Consider the following 22,794-nt stretch of genomic DNA (forward strand, 5'->3'; position numbering starts at 1 on the left):
TTTAATTTTCTTGAAGTTCTTTTTTTTTTAAACAGTTGATTCATTCAAATCAAAATCCTAACAAGGCACATATTGCCTTTAGGTTTTATGTCTCTAAAACATGGAAAATCTATAATATTTCTCCCTGCTTTTAAAAAATTGTGTTATTGAGGCATGACCCATACACAATGAAGTGCTCAAACCATAAAGGTACAACTGAGTGCTTAGAAAAAAACACAACGCATTCACACTCACATTCTTCTGACCACCACCCAGATAAAATAAAGAATTTCCTTCTCTTGTTAGTGCCATTTAATTATTGAATGATACAGTATTAAGGCAGAACATTTTTTTAAATAAACCTCCTGTTTTTTATGTCTATATTTGTTTCATAAGATAGTAATTCTCAGTTGCTTAAGCTATTTTTAACTATTTTTAAATGTTGAAAATGCTGATGAAAAAGCTGTATTTCATCAGCATAGCTAATAAGTAGGTTAACTAATGTAGTTCAACACAACATCAATATTTCTTTAACTTTGAAATTTTGTCAGTCCAGTAAGTCAACATGAGTTATCTTCTGAGATTCAGAAGCACTAATTAGTCATTAAAGATGTCATTTACTAATAAAGATAAAAAGAAAGTTTTTAAGTAAATGCAATTTTCTTTGTAGACAAAACTTCTTAGAAAATGGGATCACTAGGAGGAAACAAAATAATAAAACTGGAATCATTGTTTTCGAACCATAGAATTTTAGATTTGGGGACCGTCTTAGAGATAACTTAGGCAAGCCCACCCTCACTGAACAGATGAGGTATGATATATAGTTGTTAGACTCTTTCCTCAGAGCACGTAGATAGCTAGGGATTTTAATATATTATGCATGGATACTTGTAAATCACCTTTAATTTCTGATTGGAACATTAATATCAGATTAAAAATGAAATTTTCGGGTTCTGATAGTATGGTCCCTGCCTACCAATATGTGATCCTGTTTGGGCACCATTGCCATATTTTTCTTACTGTAGCATTTGCATGCTTTATTGTCATTTATCTCTCATAAAAAATAAGTGAAAAACTGGTAAATTACGGTACTGCTACTGATAAGTATGGATCTCATAACTGAGATGATGGTGGGAACCATCAGGCATGCTACTGTGGACTTTTGTTAGGTTCAACTGAATATTCATTGCACATGTTTGTTCATCTTGAAGAGAGAGAGCAAAACTAAAGAAATACAGTGCTGGAAATGCTTCATTAAAATAATAGCTAACATTAATTAAATATGTGGTTAGGAATTTAAAATACATTTAGCTCTGTTTGAAGGTCCATGTGCCACTTTTATTCATTTGATTTTTGCACGTGTTTTCTGGACGTCTTTATGTATTAAGGGGAAATTGCATCAGTTGGAGAATGTGTTTTGTGTTACTATGGTAAGTACATCTTTAACCTGTTTTTCACCAATTTTGCAAGTTCCTGGTTGGTGTGACTTTGAAATCATACTGCTTTTAAGTATATATTTTATTTCTATTTAAAAACTCTATACCCATTTAGGTGTAACAAGAAGTGAATTCATTCCTCTGGGTTATAATAAATATCCTCTATCTTCTGGAATATGGAACTTAATGAACCATGAGATTCCTCCTGCTAAGTGGCCAGTGTTCTCCTAACACAGAATCCTAAAGTCCACAGAAGAAATTTCACAGCAGCCTGTCTTAGTATTTCAAGAAATTCCATAAAAGTATTATACATAAAACAAAGAAGACCGAACGACATGAAACACATGAATGAATCTCTAATAAACTAAAGTCTCTGTAGAAATTTGACTTCAAAAGGGTGATCAAAAAGGTTGAAGGTTAGGAAGTATTACCTTTTGTCCAAGTGACATCTAGAAATTGTTGCCAAAAGACAAAACAAAAATTGTTTGGAGTAATTCATTTATTTCTTAGATGATAAATGTGAAGGTTTGGAGAGTGTGTGTGTGTGTGTGTGTGTGTGTGTGTGTGTGTGTGTCCCCTCTATCTATTGAATGGCTTGATTTCATAGTTATTTAAGTATCTGAAAACTTTATGTTGCCCACATACCAGAGAAAACTGTCAGTATAATAGAAAAAATAACTGCTGGAATCTTTTCTTAAAATTCCTCAACTTTTATCAATGTTAAAGAGAAATACTATTTTTTAGATAGTCTGATTTTGTTTTCAAAATCACTTTATAAGCTCTTGCTTCAGAAAGCTGGTCATACCATTCTGTTGGTTGTAGTTTTTAATCCAACACCAGTTCTAGACTTTTGACAAATTTTGTTTGTATTTCAGATGATTTTTTTTCTTTTTAGTCTATTTCATTGCAAAGAAACCAAATGTAATTAAAAGAAACAAACAAACAAACTGTGTATTGCTGACACTAACAAGACCTAAATTCAATTAGTCTGCATGGTATTGCATTAGTTATCTTAAGGGAGGGGGGGAGATTGGATTTACAGAGAGTATAAGTCAGCTCAAGTGGCAGGCTGGTTCCCAGCATAATGTACAACCTCTTTTCTCTTCAGGAAAGATATACTTCCCAGATACACATATAATGAATAGAAGAGCAACAGGGACATCATCAGTGACAAATTTTTTTGTTTGTTTGTTTAACACTGCAAATTCTATTATAAGAATACGTAAGACGCAGAAGATAATGTCTTATTTTTTAAATACAATCTAAAACTACTCTTCTCAAGAATTTAAAGCTTTTAAATATTTGAGAAAGACTTTCTACAACCTTAAAACGACTTATTTCAATTATGTAGAGCAAGGCTTATTCATATATCCCTTTATCACTTCGAATATCCTGAACTAATCTAGGGCCCAACACACAGCAGATAGAAGTTTGGGTTTATAAAGCAATGATCCTGATATTTTAACAGTTTACTCAATTGTCCTTATTTTTAAATATGTTTGTAAATCAAAGCAAAGCAGCTTTCTGAGTTTCCTGAATTGCACAATTTCTTTTGCTCAAAGGATACTTTGTGAGACTGTAAAGGACTTCGTTGCCAAAGTAGAGAAGGCACATGAAAAAACGCTGGAAAAAGCTGTTGCAGCCGATGCCGTGGCCAATAAAGTAAGCGGGGCACATTCAGGGCGGGAAGGTCTTTTACAATGTGAACATCAAACTGTGTTTTACAGCTCAATTTATTAAGTGGCTTTCGTGCCAAGGCATCTCAAGGCAGGAGAAAATTGCTTTTGTATCAGATATGAGGATTTCAAACATATGCTATTTTTCCCCTTTTTTTTTTGGAGTATAATTGCTTTATAATGTTGTGTTAGTTTCTGCTTTACAATGAAGTGAATCAGTTAGAGGCTTACAAATATCCCTCTTGGCCCTCCCTCCCATTGGTATGTACGAAAACTGCATTGCTGAAGACCCAACAATCTGAATTTGATAACTCACCTCCTTTTCCCCACTGGTTGACATTTTGAAGGGGAAATGCACAGTAGTTGGGTCACATGGGGGAAATTGCTAGGCCGCTGGTGCTCAGTGGGGAGAGGAATGGCTTTCCATTTCCAGGCAAACCTTGACCACCCAAAGTTCCCTGCCGGATTCCCCAGATGTTTAGTCCTTGGCATCTTTCAGGTTTCTGTCTCTTGCTTTGCCTTTTTTCCCCTTTGTGAGCTGTCTTAGGCTAAAATAAGAACAGTTTACTGAACCCTGAAAGCCACTGTCTTTGCTTTCATTTGCTAACAACAGGGCATTCTTACAGACGGTTTGGCTCTCTGGGGCTTTGCAAAGGCGTGATCTCCCCCAGCTGCGGATGGTGGTTGGATTGAGTGGAAGGGAAAGAAAATGGAAATAATACGTCTGAAGTTTTCAGCCTCTTTCTCTTATTTTTCTACTCTGTGGAGAGCTTCAGAAAACAGAAACCTTGTGTCATCACACGTTTTTCTCCTATTTCCGCTGTGACTTTGTCTTGGCCTGTGATCAAAAAAAGGCAGAGAGGACTGGAAATTTGTGTGGAGACAAAAGGTATATTAGGCAGCAGCATCAGTAGCTTTGGGCTTTTCAGGTGGAGCTAGTGATAAAGAACTTGCCAGTGCAGGAGACAGGAGATGTGGGTTCAGTCCCTGAGTTGGGAAGATCCCTTGGAGAAGGAGATGGCAACCCACTCCTGTGTTCTTGCCTGGAGAATCCCAGGGACGGAGGAGCCTGGCAGGCTGCAGTCTTAGGTTCTCACTGAGTCAGACACGACCGAAGCGACTAAGCAGCATGAACCATACTTTCAGTCCCAAATGTTGCTTTACCCTTAGGACTTCAAGAAAAGCAGAAGGAAACAAGGGCCCAGCACTAGTTTTTCTTTCTGCGTCATCGTTATTTCTCATCCTAGGCACATCCCTTTTCTCTTTCTTTGAGCCAGTAATCCCTTAAATACTCACACTCCTTTGCAAAACCAAAGCTTTGAAGGTGTGTTTACAAGACTCAGCCAGACTTGGCAATTTGTGATGCTCCAAACAGTGCCATAGGTTGATCACTTAAAAAATGTTTATGCAGTGTTTTGCGTGAATGAGTGTGCCAAGTCTCTTCATTCATGTCCAACTCTTTGTGACCCAATGGACTGTAGCCTGCCAGGCTCCTCTGTCCATGGGATTCTCCAGGTAAGAATACTGGAGTGGGTTCTGTGCCCTCTTCGAGGGGATCTTCCCAACCCGGGGCTGAACCCGCGTCCCTTATGTCTCCTGCATTGGCAAGCAGGTTTTTTTTAACTATTCACTCCACCTGGGAAGTCCATGTTTTGTCTTATGTATAGCAAATTTTGTATAATGTATAAATTGTTTATGTAATGTGTCACTTTATCATGAAATTTTCTTTGTTTTCTTTTAAGGAAAAATACTTTAGGAGGACTGTAAAGATTTTTCACCCATGCAATGGAGTTTAAATAGTTCTGGAAGTATAAATCAGTAGATTTACAGAATAATTGTGCAGTTTTTTAAAAAATTTAAAGTTATTTAGTCCCTAGTTATCTAAAGTATAATTTATAATATATAGCCAATTAATGATAACGGCTTCCCAGGTGGCTCAGTGATAAAGAATCCACCTGCCAATGAAGGAGACTCTGGTTCAATCCCTGGATCAGGAAGATCCCCTGGAGGAGGAAATGACAGCCCACTCCAGCACTCTTGCCTGGGAAATCCCATGGACAGAGGAGCCTGGTGGGCTCCAGTCCCTGGGGTCACAAAGAGTCGGATACGACTTAGGGACTAAACAACAAAATTAATGATAAACATCAATGTAGGCATCTTTCCTCTAAAAAATTGAAAACCATTCAAATAAAGTATCACTTTCCATCTCCACTGAATGAACGTTCATCACTGTTTTTGTTTTCTCAGTGTTCCATCCTAAATGAGAAGCTTGAACAGCTGCTCCAGGCTTTGCACTCAGAGTCCCAGACAGGTCCAGTGCTCCCAGGCCTCAGCCCTCTCATGGTAGAAGAAGACGCTGTGGAATCTTCCAGCGAAGAATCCTTGTGTGAGAGCAAGGAACATCTCTTGGATCCCACTACAAAACCCTCCTCCCAGAAAGCTGTCAAACCAAGGGAGATAATGCTGCGGGCAAACAGTTTAAAGAAAGCAGTGAGGCAAGTCATTGAGGAGGCCGGAAAAGGTACACGTTCACAAAAGCAGCTTCTGAAGTCAGCAACGTTTTTATTGCAAGCACAAGAGAGCTTTCATATTGGTCAGACTGTGTGTGCTCGGTCGTGTCTGACTTTACAGCCCCATGGGCTATAGCCCACCAGGCTCCTCTGCTCATGGAATTTTCCAGGCAAGAATATTGGAGTGGGGTGCCATTTCCTACTCCACGGGATCTTGCCTCCCACCCCCCCCCCGCCAGGGATTGAACCCACAACTCTTGAGTCTCCTGCATTGGCAGGCGGATTTTTTTACCACTAGTGCCAACTGGGAAGCCCACTGGTCAGACTAGACACATTGTTAAAAGAATTTCAGAGATCAAGTACACTGAAAATGTTAAAATAAAATTACAAATTACTTTTAAATCATATTTCTGAAATTAAATTTTTTAACTGGAATCTGTTAAATTCTTAAAAGAAAATCAAGCCTATAAGCTACTTTGAAAATATTTTCTTAACATTTATCTCTTAAATGTTTATGTTGCCTTTTTAAGAGCTTTTTTAAAAGTTCCACCTGTTTTAGTTTTTCTGTATTCCTGTAATATGTGTACTTCTCTTAGAATTTGAGGTAGTTGACTAAAACTTAACTTTCAATAATATTCAGAAACTCTTTACAAATTGTAACTTGTAGTTAGACTTGTCTTTCATCCTCGAAGTTCTTAGATTAAATTTTTCTCTTCTGCTAAAAATACAGTTTTGAGATTTTAAAATATTTCCTTTTATAGTCTCTAGTATTAATACTTAACAGACATCACATGACCCCAGAGTTCACTGCCAATCAGTGCTTATTTGTGAATGGGAAATTTCTTTGAGTTTATATTTCAATTTTCCAAGCACATGTTAATATTTATAGATCTTAATTTTGCTCATTCAAACATATTTCTCTTCTTGCTACTTAAAGTGATGGATGACCAGCCAGTTCACTCCTCTGAACTAGTTAATCAGTCGTTCGATTATGATAGCACAGAAACAGATGATTCCAAAGATGAATTAAAAGAAGATGATGCGAAAGAATCATTAACTGGTAAGAAAACTGTGATAAGATTATTTTGGGATTAGATAAAATGTAACTCTGCTTTCTGTTTTTGAACAGCTTATTAGTATGAAATAAACTATTTGCATTTTTATTTTTAACAAGGTTTTTCAGAAATTGAAGCTTAGATATTCATGAATGCTGAAATAATGAAGGTAACGTTGTTTAGACTATTGTCAGGTACTCTTGCATCCCTTTTCATCATTTAATCTGGAAATCATCGTAATAAACTAAGAATTTGGGGACCAAACATGGCTAAATATCTTAATTTTCCTCTAGGAAGAGTAACTACCAAAACTGAAGATTTTAACTTGTTTTAGCCTTCAAATTTCTTTGAGAATAATATGGAAGCTACAGGCCTCATAAGAATAAAAAATGGCATTTAAGTAATTCATTGGTCCCTTGAATTCTGTTGATCAACCTAGATGGTTGATAATCCTTATTGCTAAATTAAGTTTCTAAATCATAGGACATCTAGTTATAATCCTATCTCTACTGAAATTGTTTTTGCCAGGGAATTAATATAGTTGCTTGAAGACTATTAACTATTTCTCTACTTTTCCAGTTTTAACTGAAGATGAATTTATACTTTTAATTTTTCATGTTGAATAAGGGAAAAGATATTAATTTACTAGAATATAAAACAAGCAGAATTATTAATGAAGGTGAGAAGATAATATGAAAATATCATAGTACGAATGAAAATCAATACTATTATATCACAACCATTTGCAATCATTAAATTTTTGCTTTTACTTTCATTACATATAAGCTTGGGTAGATTACTTAAGTTCTGGGTGTCCTCATTTGTAAAATGGGGATAATGATGTACCTGCTTTTTTGTGATGTTTAGATAAGTTAACACCCTTTAAGTGCCAGAATAGCTCTGGATACATTGTGCTAAAAAGGAATGTTTGCCATCAGTGTCACTATTATGATTATTGCTACTGCTTCTGCTGGTGTTGCTACTAACTACACTAACTTTGAAAGACTAGTTCTTAATTGTATTTAAAACTCCTAGAAACTTTGAAATTGTATCATATTATAGACCTCATGTGTCTGACATATAACCAGTTCTTTCATATTTTACAGCGTTTTTTTTTTTGGACCTTATTTTAGAGCTTTTTAGACCTTTTCCAGCACATAACCCAGTTTATTAATTTAACCTTTGACCTTTTTGACCTTAAATAGCCCCATTGCAAAATATAATGCATGCAGGCATACTTTACACCCTTGACCAATGGTCATTGAGCCTTGGGTTACTCACTGTCACTACAACCCACTCTCGTTGTTGTTCAGTCTCTAAGTCATGCCTGACTCTTTGCAGCCCCATAAACTGCAGCACGCCAGGCTTGCCTATCCTTCACTATCTCCCAGAGTTTGCTCAAACTCATATTCATTGATTTGGTGATGCTTTCCAACCAGCCCCTTCTCCTCCTGCCTTCATTCTTTCCCAGCATTAGGGTCTTTTTCAGTAAGTCAACTCTTTGCATCAAGTGGCCAAAGTATTGGAGTTTCAGCTTCAACATCAGTCCTTCCAATGAATATTCAGGGGTGATTTCCTTTAGCATGGACTGCTTTGATCTCCTTGCAGTCCAAGGGACTCTCAAGAGTCTTCTCTAGCACCACAATTTAAAAATATCAGTTCTTTGGCAGTCAGTCTTCTTTACAGTCCAACTCTCACATCCATACGTGACTACTGGAAAAACCATAGGTTTGACCATACAGTCCTTTGTTGGCAAAGTGATGTCTCAGCTTTTTAATACACTGTCTAGGTTTGTCATAGCTTTTCTTCCAAGAAACAAGCATCTTTTAATTTTAATTTTTAATTAATTTTAATTTTAATTTTAATACTGCAGTTACCATCTGCAGTGATTTCGGAGCTTGCTCTCATGATCAGCTCTAACTGTTAGAAAGTTTTTCTTCTGTCAATGTATTGAGCTCTGTATTTTCTTCCTTAAATTTCCATGGTTATGTTATTATTAAAAAAACTTTTTGTATGATCATGTTAACAGAAACAACTACTGACATCTGTGTAGTGCTTTATGGTTTAATTTTACACACATCATTTCATGATATTGCAGATAGCTCTTCTGCGGGATAGCCCTTACTGCAAACAGCTTTCAGGGCATCATATCCTCTTTCCACACATTGTATGTTCTTTTTCCAGATTATGTCTAGTAAATTATCTTACCAATCTAATGTGATCATTTTAAACCTTTTGTTTTTCTCATTAATGGTCAATATGAAGCCCCATTAAAATATGATGCCCCATTTTGAGCAGCATCTTCCAGATATTTCTGTAATATAATAGCACACCAGTACTCATGCACTCCTCATTCTGGACATAGTGAATGGCTCTTTGGAGGACTGGATTTTCAGCGCTCATTGGTTTTGGTTTTCTAACCACCTACCATCCCATCTTACTATCCTGTCATGAATTTGATGCTTCCATTGTAGTCTGCAAAGAAAGCCAAAAAACTAGAGATAGAATAACATAGATATTGTTATTGAAAGAAGCATAGATTATGCAAGTCTTTATGGTGCAGCATTTGTTCTTAGTTTTTGCCTAGTATTCCAGTTTATTGGGCATCAGTATCTGGAGGAGTGTTTTCTGAGTTAAATCATTATGAAGCACATTCATTATATTATCATTGAATAATTTAATTATTTGTATGTCTGAGATGTGCAAAATACACATTAATATGATCAATGATATGTTACGTTTAAGAAGAGCCGTGAAACATGAATTTAGTTACCTGTAGTGAAACATCAATCTTGGTCACTAGAATGCTCTCTGGTTTTTTATCAGCGATGAATATCAAAAGGTTGTTTTTATAAGAAATTAGTTCCAGGGCTCCCATCTGTCTAACAACAACAAAAAAAGAGTTCTGTTCTGTTCCTTTTCCTTAGTGCAACTGGACAAGTTTTTGAACAGAGATGAGAGTGTAAGATTAATATAGTTAGCTTGTAATTAGTCTTAGCAAAGTAAAGATAATGAGGTTTTAGAGTATTTTTAAATTGAGTTTGAGGATTACTGTTTCTTTTAAACACCTGCCAACTGCTGCTAAATTAGTTAAAGATACTATTTGATCTCAATTAAATTACACCAGTTTAGGTAGAATTAAATCTCTTTTTATTGTTTACTTTGAGAATAATTCTGTTTTGGAATAATTTTTTAATGAACTTTTATAAGGATATGATAGAACTGTTTTCTTTGAGTAAATGGTTAATTGAGGCATAAAAGTATATTGATTTCATTTGAAAAAATAATATTTTCCTCTGGGAATTACATTAATTACATTTGATTATTTACTCAACATTTTTGAGAAAAGGATTGCATTGGTAATATACACTACAATATATATGTTCCATCTTCAAAGATTGTCAGGTGTCAAAATTTCCTTTCTTTAAATATGGATTGCTTGCTTTCAAATTAGGAGTATCATTGACCTTTAATTATGGTGAAAAGTGAAAGTGTTAGTCGCTCAGTCATGTCCGACTCTTTGTGACCCCATGGACTGTAGCCCACCAGGCTCCTCTGTCCATGGGATTCTCTAGGCAAGAATGCTTGAGTGGGTTGCCATGTCCTCCTCCAGGGAATTTTCCCGACCCAAGGGTCAAGCCCTGGACTTCTGCGTTATAGGCAGATAGTTTACCGTCTGACCCTATTGATCATCATCTATTTAAAATGAGAGATCAATACAGCTACCTGTGACACATTCCTTCCACATGGTAAATCCCCAGAAAATGAATAGAAAATGGTACAAGAATAGGTAAGCCACAAGGTAATATTTTCAGTTCTACTGATTAAACATGTATGAAATTATTTTATGTCATCAAGTGTATAGAGACTTGCTCATTTTCTAAAATAACTTTATGAGTATCTCCTTTTAATCTGGACTTTTTGCCCACAGTTAAAGGTGCACCTCGGTCTCCAGATGGCCGGTCTGGTCGTTCCCAAACTGATTCTGGCCCTGGTGCCCCTGTGGCATCCAGCAAGGAAAACCTCCCTGTGCTCAATACCAGAATAATTTGCCCAGGTAGTACTGACTCTGAAACATTGTGTATTTTTCAGTATTTCTGTGAAAGTGTATAAGTACTCATCTTCATGAACTGTATAGCAATGTTCTCATAAGGTGTTCCTTTAAGAGAGTGCTCTTAGTAGTTTTAGTAATCAAAGTCCAGATCCTTAGACTGTGGTGGAAGTTAGAATTGCCTGGAAACTCTTAGAAAGCATATTCCTGGCCCCTGACCTGAGAAATTTTGATTGAGTAGCTCTAGAGTGGAACCCAGGAATCTGCATTTAAGTCCTAAGGTAAATTTGAACTTACATTTAACGAATTTTTAAGTGTCCCTACAGCCTTCCTCTTAGTTTTAAGCCACAAGTATCTGTAGTTATTTTTAGACTAATAATACTGCATCATTTTGGAATATCTGAAGCATCTGTTTCAGCCCTGATAAGTTGGGATTTAGGATAGTATTAGTGGAAACTGAAGGATGTGTATGGAAGTGGAGGGAAGTGAATGTAAATGTCTCAGAGATCTCCTTAAGTACCATTTGTTTGCCTTAGTGAAAACTTTCCAAAATTCATTCCAGAGTGGTTTGGAACCCAGATTACACCCTAAAAATCAGTCTCTTCTACAAATGATTTTTAAAGGTGTATCACAATTCAAGACTAATATTTGGAGACTTTATTATTATTTATAATAGTCAGAAAGTGGAAACAACCCAAATATTCATCAGTTGATGAATGGAGAAGCAAAATATGGTGTGACCATACAATGGAATATTAGTCGTTAGAAAGGATGAACCACTGATATATGCTGTAACATAATTACCCTTGAAAACATTATGCCAAGCGAAAGAAGCTCAACACAAAAAGACACATATTATATGATTCCACTTACATGAAATGTCCAGAAGAGTCCAATCTATAGAGAAAGAGAACTTTCGTGGTTTAGTGGTTTCCAGGATCTGAGACCTGGGGGCCCTGGAAGGAATGGAAAACAACTGCAAACCCATATGGGGTTTCTTTCAGTGGTAATAAAAAGTTCTGAATCAGGTAGTAATGATCATTGAACAACTTTGTGTATATAAAACTTAATTATATACTTTAAAGGGGTGAATTTTGTGGTATGTGAATTATATCTTAATGAAAATATTAAAATATAAATGATAAATCCAGGACACATTTGGTTCCGGAAAGGAATCTATGTCTAGAGGTCATATCTCTTCTTCAAACCTGGACCTTTCTGGATGGAAGCTGTACATATGGCTAACCTTAAAACATTTTAGAAAATACTATGCTTTTCTTTGGAGCATCTAAAATATGACTCGTCACCTTTTCGAGCTGTTTTTCTCTCACCGGCATGATGGTTTTGTTCATTTATTTACTTATTTAGACTTAAAGGGAACTGGAATAGCCATTGTATATTCAAAACTATGAGAGTAAATGACAGAATAAAGTTAATCTTGATTATTTGATAATCAGGTAAACTTTGTAACTAAAATAATGAATATTTCTAAGAGGAGCTCTTTGTTGAAGAAAGTAACGTTAGCTAAAGAAAAGACTTTGTTTCCTAATTTCCTAATGTTTGTCAATTACAAGACCTATTTTTCTTCACTATTCTTTACTTTTTGTCTGTTTCCTGAGGTCCTTATTTCTAGTGCTTCTAGCCTTAACATTTGGTTTGGTAAATCATAAAACTTATTAGCTTTGAATACTATAACTAGTTAGTGGAAAGGTAACTAGTTGAAATAAATTTGAAGTTTTGCATGTTTAAAGGTAAGATGCTTCGTTTTTATGTTCAATACTGTATTCTTCTAAGTTCCATAAAACCTGGGTTTAATATTTTACTACTTATTCTTGACACCAACACTGAGCTTTCACCCTTGTATGTCAGCATTTTTACTTGAGTATTATTGTCTGTGCTTCGAGAGTATGAAAATGATAACTCTATGACATTCTGGATAATTTGGCCTTTACTGTAAATTCCTTACAGACTTCCTGCCTTCTTTGCTAATGAAAAGGAAGCAATGGTTACTTGTTGAAATTAGAGAATCATCAATGGTAAATGAGAAACTGTCACAAAGAGACTCCTATTTAGGTCCTTACCTGTTTCACTTTTTAAGACAACAGATCATAAAAAGAAGCATCAGAAACCTTGTATTTACCAATGTCATAATTCTTAGTTTTGATTAATGAGAACAAACACTGAAAAGCATGGAGACATTTTGCTCCACGCTTTGGGAGCCAGATGTTTCTGATGAAAACTAAAAACAATGGATTGGCTCTTTCTGTTTTTCTCTTAACATGTGATCCTGTATTTTTTTTTTTTTTCCGGCCAGGTTTAAGAGCAGGACTAGCTGCCTCAATTGCTGGAAGTTCTATTATCAACAAAATGTTGCTAGCAAATATTGACCCTTTTGGTGCAACACCATTTATTGACCCAGATCCAGATTCAGTGTAAGAATATACTTTTGCATATATTTTGTTTTGGCTTTCCTTGTTTCTGTTTTATATGAATGGTAACATTTTAAATACATTACAATAAAAAGTCCCACATCCAAAAAAAGAATCATCAGAAAATTTCAAAAGTTGATGATGATGAATACGTTAACATATGTGAAATACAGTGGTTTTCATGATCTAAGGCAGGTCCCTTCCAGCTTGTAGTCTCGGATACCAACCCAGTGGCAAAGTGAGGCACAGCTGTATACTCTTTTCCCTGGAATGTTTTATTCATCAGTGCCTTCATAATCGTAATTTTGCTATTCCTTTCACCTCATTTTTTTCTCAGCCTTGCCAATTCTGCCATCTTTCCACATTCAACATCCAGGTTTACTTATTTCAGGGAGTTTCTGGCTCACATTGATCCCTTCCCTTCTTAAAATTCCTTTAAAACATCAGTTGTTCAATATGTGGTGATAACTTTGTTTTACTTCCATATTTAATTTTGCTTTTTTATGTCTCATTTCTCTAATGACTCTCCTGAAAGACTGTACCACACTCCTTTTTCCTTTTTTAAAGTGCCTATAAGAAGGGACTAATCTAGTTGTTTTCTGCTTAATAAATACTCAATAAAAATACAAATGAGAAGGAGACTTTTTGACCAAAATAAAGAGTATTAGCATCTGACTATGAGGCCCTCTCATTTGTGTGTGTAGTGAGGGGCCTATGTAGGAAGTAGAAAAACTAAGGTTTTGTTACAGTTAGTAGAAAAAGCATTACCACTATTGTCTCCACTTTCCCCTGCCCACAGTCCCTTTGGGTCACTTGTTCTGAAATTTACGACATGCTGGGGCATGCACATGGCACATAAATAGGAAATGATTCCTGCTAAACCTTCCTCTCTTCTATAAGAAATGTAAGCTTAAATGGTGTCAAGTGTTATTTTGTGTGCAAATTGTAATTGTTGTTATGAACCTGAAATTGACTTCCACGTACTTTTCCTTATTGTAGAGATGGCTATTCAGAAAAATGTGTCATGAACAATTACTTTGGGATTGGATTAGATGCAAAAATTTCATTAGAATTTAATAATAAGAGAGAGGAGCACCCTGAAAAATGCAGGTAATTTGGATAATAGTGATAATGTAATTACACAAAGGCAATTTTACTTTAATTTCATTTATTACCTCTTTGGCTCACTCTGCGTTTAAAGGGTAAATAAATAATGGTTACAGAAATTCTCTGCCAACGTTTATTTTCAGGAGCCGAACTAAAAACTTGATGTGGTATGGAGTCCTTGGAACTCGGGAATTATTACAAAGATCATACAAGAATTTGGAACAGAGGGTTCAACTTGAAGTAAGTTCATCTTGATAGTAAAGATATTTCAGATTATCTTGTAAGATTTATTTGTGGAGCTGATTTGGCCTTAACTGTTCTCTTGAATGGGCTAACCTGGTAGCTCAGATGGTAAAGAATCTGCCTGCACCGCAGGAGATTCCAGTTTGAACCTTGGGTCGGGAAGATCCCTTGGAGAAGGGCATGGCTACCCACTCCAGTGTTCTTGCCTAGAGAATTCCGTGGACAGACCAAGGGGTCGCAGAGAGTCAGACATGACTAAGTGACATACTTAGGACATTTAGGGCACACTTTATTCTCTTAAATAGTGCTTAAACACTGGAGGGGAAAAAAATAAATGTGGTTTTTTACTTTAGGCCAAAGGAGGTATTAGACATTGGATATGAGCGACACACCTAATTACCGTTATCTTTAGATCCCGAAATTTAGATGTTTCTATGAAATTGAGGTTCCCCGTGAAAAGGCCAGACCATGGAAGTGTGTACATATACAGGATGGCATTTTTTAAATTTATTCATCTTTAATTGGAGGATAATTGCTTTACATTGCTCTGTTGGTTTCTGCCGTTCATCACCATTAATCAGCCATAGGGTATACATATGCCCCCTCCCTCTGGAACCTCCCTCCCAGGATAGCATTTTTATCAGATTTTTTTTTTCATCTAAGTTTCCAAATTCTGACTTGATTCTATAATGCCTGAAGTTTCATAAATCCCTGAAGATACCATTCACAGTAAACAGAAGTTTTTAAGTTAAATGTATACTTTGTTCCAATTAAATTCTAACAACAAGTTAATAAAATCAAAAGAGATTCTGAGCATTTACATTTTCTAGTATTTATTCTTTTACTAATTTAAATAGGATGATAAGGACAGCAAAAGTTCTTTAATCTGATAACAGAAAAAAGAGGATAGAGGACATGGCTCTGAGAAGTCTGCTGTGTATGTGTGTGGTTAGTCGCTCAGTCGTGTCTGACTTTTTGCAAACCCATGGACTGTAGCCCATTATGCTCCTCTGTCCATGGGGTTCTCCAGGCAAGAATGCTGGAGTGGGTTGCCATCTCCTCCTCCAGGGCATCTTCCCGACCCAGGGATCCAGCATTTAAGGCAGATTCTTTACCCACTAAGCCACCAGGGAAGCCCCGAGAAGTGTACTCATTTCTTACAGTATTATTTTCTTTCACCTTTGGTCCAGAGCTCACTGTTTATGATGAAAGGCTTGTCTTTCCCATCTTGTATCTTTTTATAACCAGATATTTTAAGTTGAGGTCTAGACTGCATACAGTGAAAGGGAAATTGTTTTCTCCAACTCTTTGTGACCCCGTGGACTGTAGCCCGCCACACTTCTCAGTCCATGAGATTCTCAAGGTAAGAATACTAGACTGGCTTGCTATTTTCTTCTCCAGGAGATCTTCCCGACCCAGAGATCGAACCCCAAATCTCCTGCATTGTTGTCTGAGCCACCAGGACAAATCTTAAGTCGACAGCTCAATGAATTAAACAGAATGTCTTTTATTTTAGTTATTATCTGAATAATGGAATGTGGACTAGAGAGGTGTCTGGCTCATTCATTCTCAACCAAATTCCCTAGCAAAAATAAGCCTATTCTACCTGCCACTCTAGAGTACAGCTGTGTGATCCACTGTTTTGATTTATCATTGCTTATGAAATTAAGATACATGTTACTGGCTGAAAAGGTACAAAATCAGGAAGGCTCATACTCTGTAAATGCTATTGTTGGCCACCCCATCCATTGCTCAACTTGGGTTCTTGCCTGTGGATTGCTTATGTAATGGTTTTCCTTATTCATGTCCCCTAGTCAGCTACACTCTGCCTAAGGACGGGTGAGAAGTTGTGTTCATCTTTGTTAGCCTCATAAGCTTGCACAGGTCCTGGCCCTGACTCAAGAGGGAAACAGACAGGCAAATGATCATTTACATAATTTATTAAGCATTGTGTGGTCAAGACCCATAGCTGGCTATCTTTAGGATTTGGGGAACTATCCAGAAGGAGAATGCCTTGATTGCTTTATTTCTAGGAGAGCCTTCAGCTCTTCAGAAGTTCTGTTTCTGTCCTTTTTGATTGATGGTCCAAATTCTGAGCAATATCCTACGCAGCTGCTTTGTAATCTCCATTAAGCAGAGGTTCTTAACACTTTTTGACCTGTGAACCCTTTTGGCATGCTAGTAGAAACTATGGACCCCTTCTCGGAATATTGTTTTAAAGCACTCTTTAAATATATATAGACACAAAATAAAATAAATTGAAATAAATTAACAAAATATTTTTTAAATGTTGTAGAGTAATATATGTGTTTCTTTATTGCTACATCAAATGACAAAAATCTAATGGTATATATAATAGTAAGTGTGGGCTTCCCCACACTTCCCCATCATGGTGGCTCAGATGGTGAAGAATCTGCCTGCAATGTAGAAGACCCAGGTTCAATCCTTGGGTCAGGAAAGTCCCCTGGAAAAGAGAGTGGCAACCCATGCCAGTATTCTTGCCTGGAGAATTCCATAAACAGATGAACCTGGTGGGCTACAGTCTATGAGGTCTCAAAGAGTCAGACACCACTAAGTGACTAACACTTTCACACTTTTGCCATTACTTTTGAAGTAATGATGAACATAAATGATATTAAAAGATATCTGAAACGTCTGTGATATAATACAAAATATCTGTTTTTATTGTGACGAAGTCACAAGTACTGTATTGCCTTTGTGTGGCTTGTTGTCTACATTTATAATTGAGTGTGTTGCTAGATTTCAGAGGTTGCTGACTATGAGAGATGTGTTTTTACCATTCCACTTAACAGACCGTGAACCTATCCGTGGACCTTTGGTTTCTGAACCTCAGGTTAAGAACTTGATATTTCTGACTTGATACGGAAGTTTATATTCAATGATTAAAACGAAAGTAAATTTAGGAAAACAAGATAAGTGAAAGCATCTTGTTAATATGCACAAAAGGTAAAGTAGAAAAATTAGAGAATTCTTTGCCAGAGTTAAAGATAAACAAACAAAACACCTGCTACTTCTGAAGTCCATGGAAGGTCCATTGTTTAAAAATTAATTTCCTTGATGTTGGATCACTTGGGATAAAGGTGGAGAAGAGAGGTGCAGGGCTTAGGAAATTTTTCTCAGAAAGATCCCTTTTCATCAAGTGCCAGTCACTGGCCAAGAAAACCTCAACTTTTTGCTCAGAAGTCTGCCTTCCCCTGTTGTGTTATGTAGAAGTCATGTGTTGACTTTGAGTTTGCACAAAGCAAAGACCTTGGCCTTGGCTTCTCCAGCTGCAAAATGGATAAAATAATGCTTATGTACAGAATTATAATTCATTGATAAGAGAAATCACATTTTAAACTGTAAAGAATTATGCAAATATAAGCCCTGTTTCTCAAGCCATACACCCTGTGAATCTGATAGGTACTGAAGATTTATAACCTTTGGATGACATTTATAATCCTCTCTACAATCATGGGAATGCCAGAAATGTAGAATAACGTTGTAATATCAAATTTTGCAATTTTTAGAGCAAAAATACCTTTGACCTATGAATGAAAAATGTCATTAAAATTCAAATTTTTTTCTTAAAGATGACTTTTTTGGTCCAAGTATACCTAATTTACATGCATCAAGCAGCTTGTTCTAGATTTTAAGTGAAGTAATGATCAAATACTGTTTTGAGTCCTTTAAATACTAAGATACATGAAGGAGAAAAACAGTGTTCACCTGTAATCCTTAATAAAATATAACGAGTTGTTTAATTCACAGCTTTTGTAATTTCACATATTTCCATAATCTCGTAACAGTTGTTTACATAATTTGTTAAAATTGACTTATTGTAATTTCTATCTTTGCTTAGTTCGTTCAATAATAATGATTATAGCTACATCTTAAGTCATGTTATATAATAATTGAAGGCTTCCCTGGTGGCTCAGTAATAAAGAATCCTTCTGCCAATGCAGGAGACGCAGGTTCAATCTCTGGGTCGGGATGATCCCCTGGAGCAGGAAATGGCAACCCACTCTCGTATTCTTGCCTGGGAAATCCCATGGACAGAGGAGCCTGGCAGGCTACAGTCCATGGGGTCTGAAAAGAGTCAGACACGACTTGGTGACTAAACAGCAACAAAAATAATAATTGAAGCTTCCTGAATGTTTTCTACATACTGTGTTTTATACTTAAACTTTATGAGATAGTTATTATCATTCTTTATGAGGCAAGTAGTATTATTTATTTCAGGAATAAATTTATTAAAATTTACTTCATTTAAAGTCAATTACCTAACTAAGATCAAGCAGTTGGTACCTGGAGAAGCCAAAACTTCAACTCCAGTTTTTTCCCCCATAAAACATTAATTTGTATTAAAACTGAAAAAAGACATTTACTGACTCCCTAGTATGTGTTTTAGGTGTTTTCTTGTCCCTTACCTTGTTGGCCACACTATGGACTAAGTATTATTAGCCCATTTTCCAGATGAGCAAAATGAATCTCTGAAAGTCTAAGGCATTTGACCAAATAAGTGACAGAATTCAAAACAGGCCCACTGTCTTCCCATATTTCCTAATGAAAGGAGCTGAAAAGCAAACACTAATCAGAAAAAAACTGTAACTGCAGTTTTAAAGCATTTTGCAGCATCATGAACACTGGAAATATAAGATTAGAGAAGATTATACAAAAAATATAACACTCTTGAACTTACTCCTGAATCTGAAAGAAATAGTTGAGTCAGGTGACCTTAATTTATTGAATCTCTACTGCTCATACTTTCCCTGAGACTATATGAAATGGACATTAAACTCAACTCTGGGTGTTTTCCTAATGCATGTATGTTAAATTCAGCAAAGGATATGGAGCTTTTGACATTTTCATCTTATTCCATATTATGCTTGCAAATAGTATATTCGTTGATAAAATCTTTAAAGACTGCTCTGAATTTTTTTAGTATTCCTTTTATATTTATGAAGATGTCATTTTTCCATTTCCTTTGTGACTCACATGACTTTTTTCTAAAGCACACAAAAATATTAGTTCAGTTGAGTTCAGAAAAGGTTTATTGTTCAACTAAATACTTCATGATCATTCATTTATCAAATACTCACTGAGCACCTGCTATGTGCCAGGAACCACCCTAGGTACCTAGTACAGTGTGAACCTTTGACTATGTTGTCATGTAAAAGAAAAGAAAGGTTAAAAACACCTTGTGGAGGTTAGTATTAGGAAGTATTCACAGTTATATAAAATTTTTGAAAAGTGGGTTCAAACCAGATTCTCATTTGTTCTAAAGGTTGAAGATCATTTTCATTGGGCATTAAAATGGAATTTTTATAAAATTATGTTAATTATTTTTAAATTTGAGAGTTAGTGAAAATACAGCATCTGTTTTAAGTATGACATCTGCAGACTCCTCGCTTTTAAAACAAAGGCTAAAACCTTCTCTTCAGCAAGAACTTACTCATGTGTGACTCAGTGGTAAAGAATCTGCCTGCCAGTACGGGAGATGTGGGTTTTGATCCCTGGGTCAGAAAGAGCCCCTCAAGAAGGAAATGGCAACCCACTCCAGCCTGGAGAATCCCATGGACAGAGGAACCTGGTGGGATAAAGTCCATAGGGTCGCAAAGAGTCAGATACAACTGAGCAACTAAGCATAGCACAGCATATTAAATATATATATATATATATATAACTTTTTTAATCCACTTATCCATCAGTGAACACTGAGGTGGTTTATAAAACATGTTTTTTCAATTTGTTTTTCTGTAACAACTTCTGCTATAATTATTTACTCTGTTAAATGTTTTAAATTAAAAAATAAGATAAAGATAATGTGTAGGAATATATTTACAGGAAGGCTAATGTCACCACCACTTTCGTCCATTGTCCTTTGTCTTTGGTCTACTGTCTTCCAAACTTGTGGTTTTGCTTTTTGGTCTGACCTCAGCTTTTGGCCTTACAGTGCGACGGGCAGTATATTCCTCTCCCCAGTCTGCAAGGAATAGCGGTGCTGAACATCCCCAGCTATGCCGGAGGCACTAACTTTTGGGGTGGAACTAAAGAAGATGATGTAAGTATTCCCTGCTCTGTCTAGAAGTTGCCCACATTCCTTGGCATGAGGTCCCTCCCTCCGTCTCCATAGCTGATGGAGGCTGTTGAGTCCTTGTCACGTTGCATCACTCTGATCTCTTCTGCCTCCTGCTTCCACTTACAATGACCTCTGTGATTACACTGGGCCCACCCCAGTCATCCAGGATAATCTCCCCATCTCACGGTCCCTAATTTAATCACATCTGCAAAGGCTCTTTTGCCATGTAAGGTGACATTCCAAGGTTCCAGGAATTGAGGACACGGGCATTTTGGAAGTCAGGGAGGGGAATATTACTCTGCCTACCAAAATACTTTTCTGTACCTCTACTTTTCTAAATTTGTATTTTATTACTGTTTTAATTTTTAGAAATGTCAAAGGCCTCACTTGGCCATTAAGGTATATGGCCATTTTTGTTTTTACTAAAAAAGAAAAAACACAACCTAAGAAGTGCACTTGTTCTAGAGATGAGAGATGACACATTTATTAACGCATATATAACAATAAAAAATGGGAAGTTTACCATGATCTTTGAAGAGTCACATATACTGAATGATAGGCCGTTTGACTTGAGGCTTATGATTGGCTCTCACTAAACCAGTTTCTCAGAGCTCTTAAATGTGCAGGCAGGGATTAAGGTGTAAAATAAATTGGAAAATACTTGTAATTCTCATAATATGAATGTATTCCAATCCTACTGGGAGTATAGAAATTTAAATTAGCAACCAGTTATTTGTCAGCCCATCTTCACTCTTAAATATTTCAAGGAGAAGAAATCAGTGAGATTGAGATAAATAAAACTAATGTTTTTTGAACCCCTGCTGGGTAGGCAGACATTGTTCTGAGAGTTTCACGTTCATAACTTAATAACTCACCTTTTAAAAAATACATGTATTTATTTAAATACATGTATTTAAAATGTATTTATGTTTTATTTGAAGGATAATTGCTTTACAGAGTTTTATTGTTTTCTGTCAAACAGCAATGTGAATCAGCCACAGGTGTACGTAAGTCCCCTCCCTCTTGAGCCTCCTCCCAAGCTCCTCCCAGTCACTCCTCTAGGTTGATACAGAGCCCCTGTTTGAGTTCCTTGAGACATACAGCAAATTCCCGTTGGCTGTCTAGTTTACATATGGTAATGTAAGTTTCCATGTTACTCTCTTCATAGATTCACCCTTTCTTTCCATCTCCCCATGTCCACAAGTCTCTTCTCTGCGTCTGTTTCTCCATTGCTGCCTTGCAAATAAATTCATCAGTACCATCTTTCTAGATTTCATATATATACATTAGTATATGATATTTATCTTTCTCTTTCCGACTTACTTCTCTTTGTATAACAGGCTCTAGGTTCATCTGCCTCATTAGAACTGACTCAAATGCGTTCTGTTTTATGGCCAAGTAATATCCCATTGTGTGTATGTAAAACAACTTCCTTATCCATTTATCTGTCGATAAACATCTGCAGAACATCTGCTTCCATGTTCTAGCTATTGTAAATAGTGCTGCAATGGACATTGGGATATATGTATTTTTTCAATTTTGGTTTCCTTGGGTATATGTCTTTGGTATATGCCTGGAAGTGGGATTGCTGGGTCATATGGTGATTTTTATTCCTAGTCTTTTAAGGAATCTCCATACTGTCTCCCACAGTGGCTGTACCAATTTACACTCCTACCAACAGTGCAAGAGGGTTCCCTCTTCTCTGCACCATCTCTAATATTTATTGTTTGTAGACTTTTTGATGATGGCCATTCTGACTGGTGTGGGCTGATATCTTGTAATTTTGATTTGCATTTCTCTAATAATGAGTGATGTTGAGCATCTTTTTGTGTGTTTGTTAGCCATCTGTTTGTCTTCTTTGGTGAAATGTCTGTTTAAATCTTTTTCTCACTTTTTGATTAGGTTGTTTATTTTTCTGGCATTGAGTTGTATGAGCTGCTTGTATATTTTAGAAATTAATCCTTTGTCAGTTGTTTCATTTGCTATTATTTTCTCCCAAACCTTAGAAAGGTTTGTCTTTTCATCTTGTTTATAGTTTCCTTTGCTGTGCAAAAGCTTTTAAGTTTAAATAGGTCCCACTTGTTTACTTTTGTTTTTATTTCCAATACTCTAGGAGATGGATCATAGAGGATCTTGCTTTGATTTATGTCATCAAGTGTTCTGCCGATGTTTTCCTCTAAGAGTTTTATAGTATCTGGTCTTACATTTAGGTCTTTAATCCATTTT

The 22,794-nt window shown here is 36.2% G+C and overlaps 1 protein-coding gene across 9 annotated transcripts in view; it reads left to right on the plus strand.

The window, feature by feature from the left end:
- The window catches only part of DGKH (diacylglycerol kinase eta), a 210,459-nt gene that overhangs the window by 150,066 nt on the left and 37,599 nt on the right, over window positions 1-22,794 (plus strand). For 8 of the 9 annotated variants that reach the window (XM_070471180.1, XM_070471179.1, XM_070471183.1 and 5 more), the window contains 8 exons: window positions 2,978-3,077; window positions 5,339-5,612; window positions 6,539-6,661; window positions 10,588-10,713; window positions 13,022-13,139; window positions 14,136-14,246; window positions 14,387-14,483; window positions 20,443-20,550. In XM_070471180.1, the coding sequence (XP_070327281.1) occupies window positions 2,978-3,077; window positions 5,339-5,612; window positions 6,539-6,661; window positions 10,588-10,713; window positions 13,022-13,139; window positions 14,136-14,246; window positions 14,387-14,483; window positions 20,443-20,550 (1,057 nt within the window). The remainder of the gene's footprint in view (window positions 1-2,977; window positions 3,078-5,338; window positions 5,613-6,538; window positions 6,662-10,587; window positions 10,714-13,021; window positions 13,140-14,135; window positions 14,247-14,386; window positions 14,484-20,442; window positions 20,551-22,794) is intronic. The other variant, XM_070471184.1, reaches the window with a different exon arrangement.

This window comes from Odocoileus virginianus, chromosome 8 (assembly GCF_023699985.2).
Source record: "Odocoileus virginianus isolate 20LAN1187 ecotype Illinois chromosome 8, Ovbor_1.2, whole genome shotgun sequence".
NCBI lineage: Eukaryota > Metazoa > Chordata > Mammalia > Artiodactyla > Cervidae > Odocoileus > Odocoileus virginianus.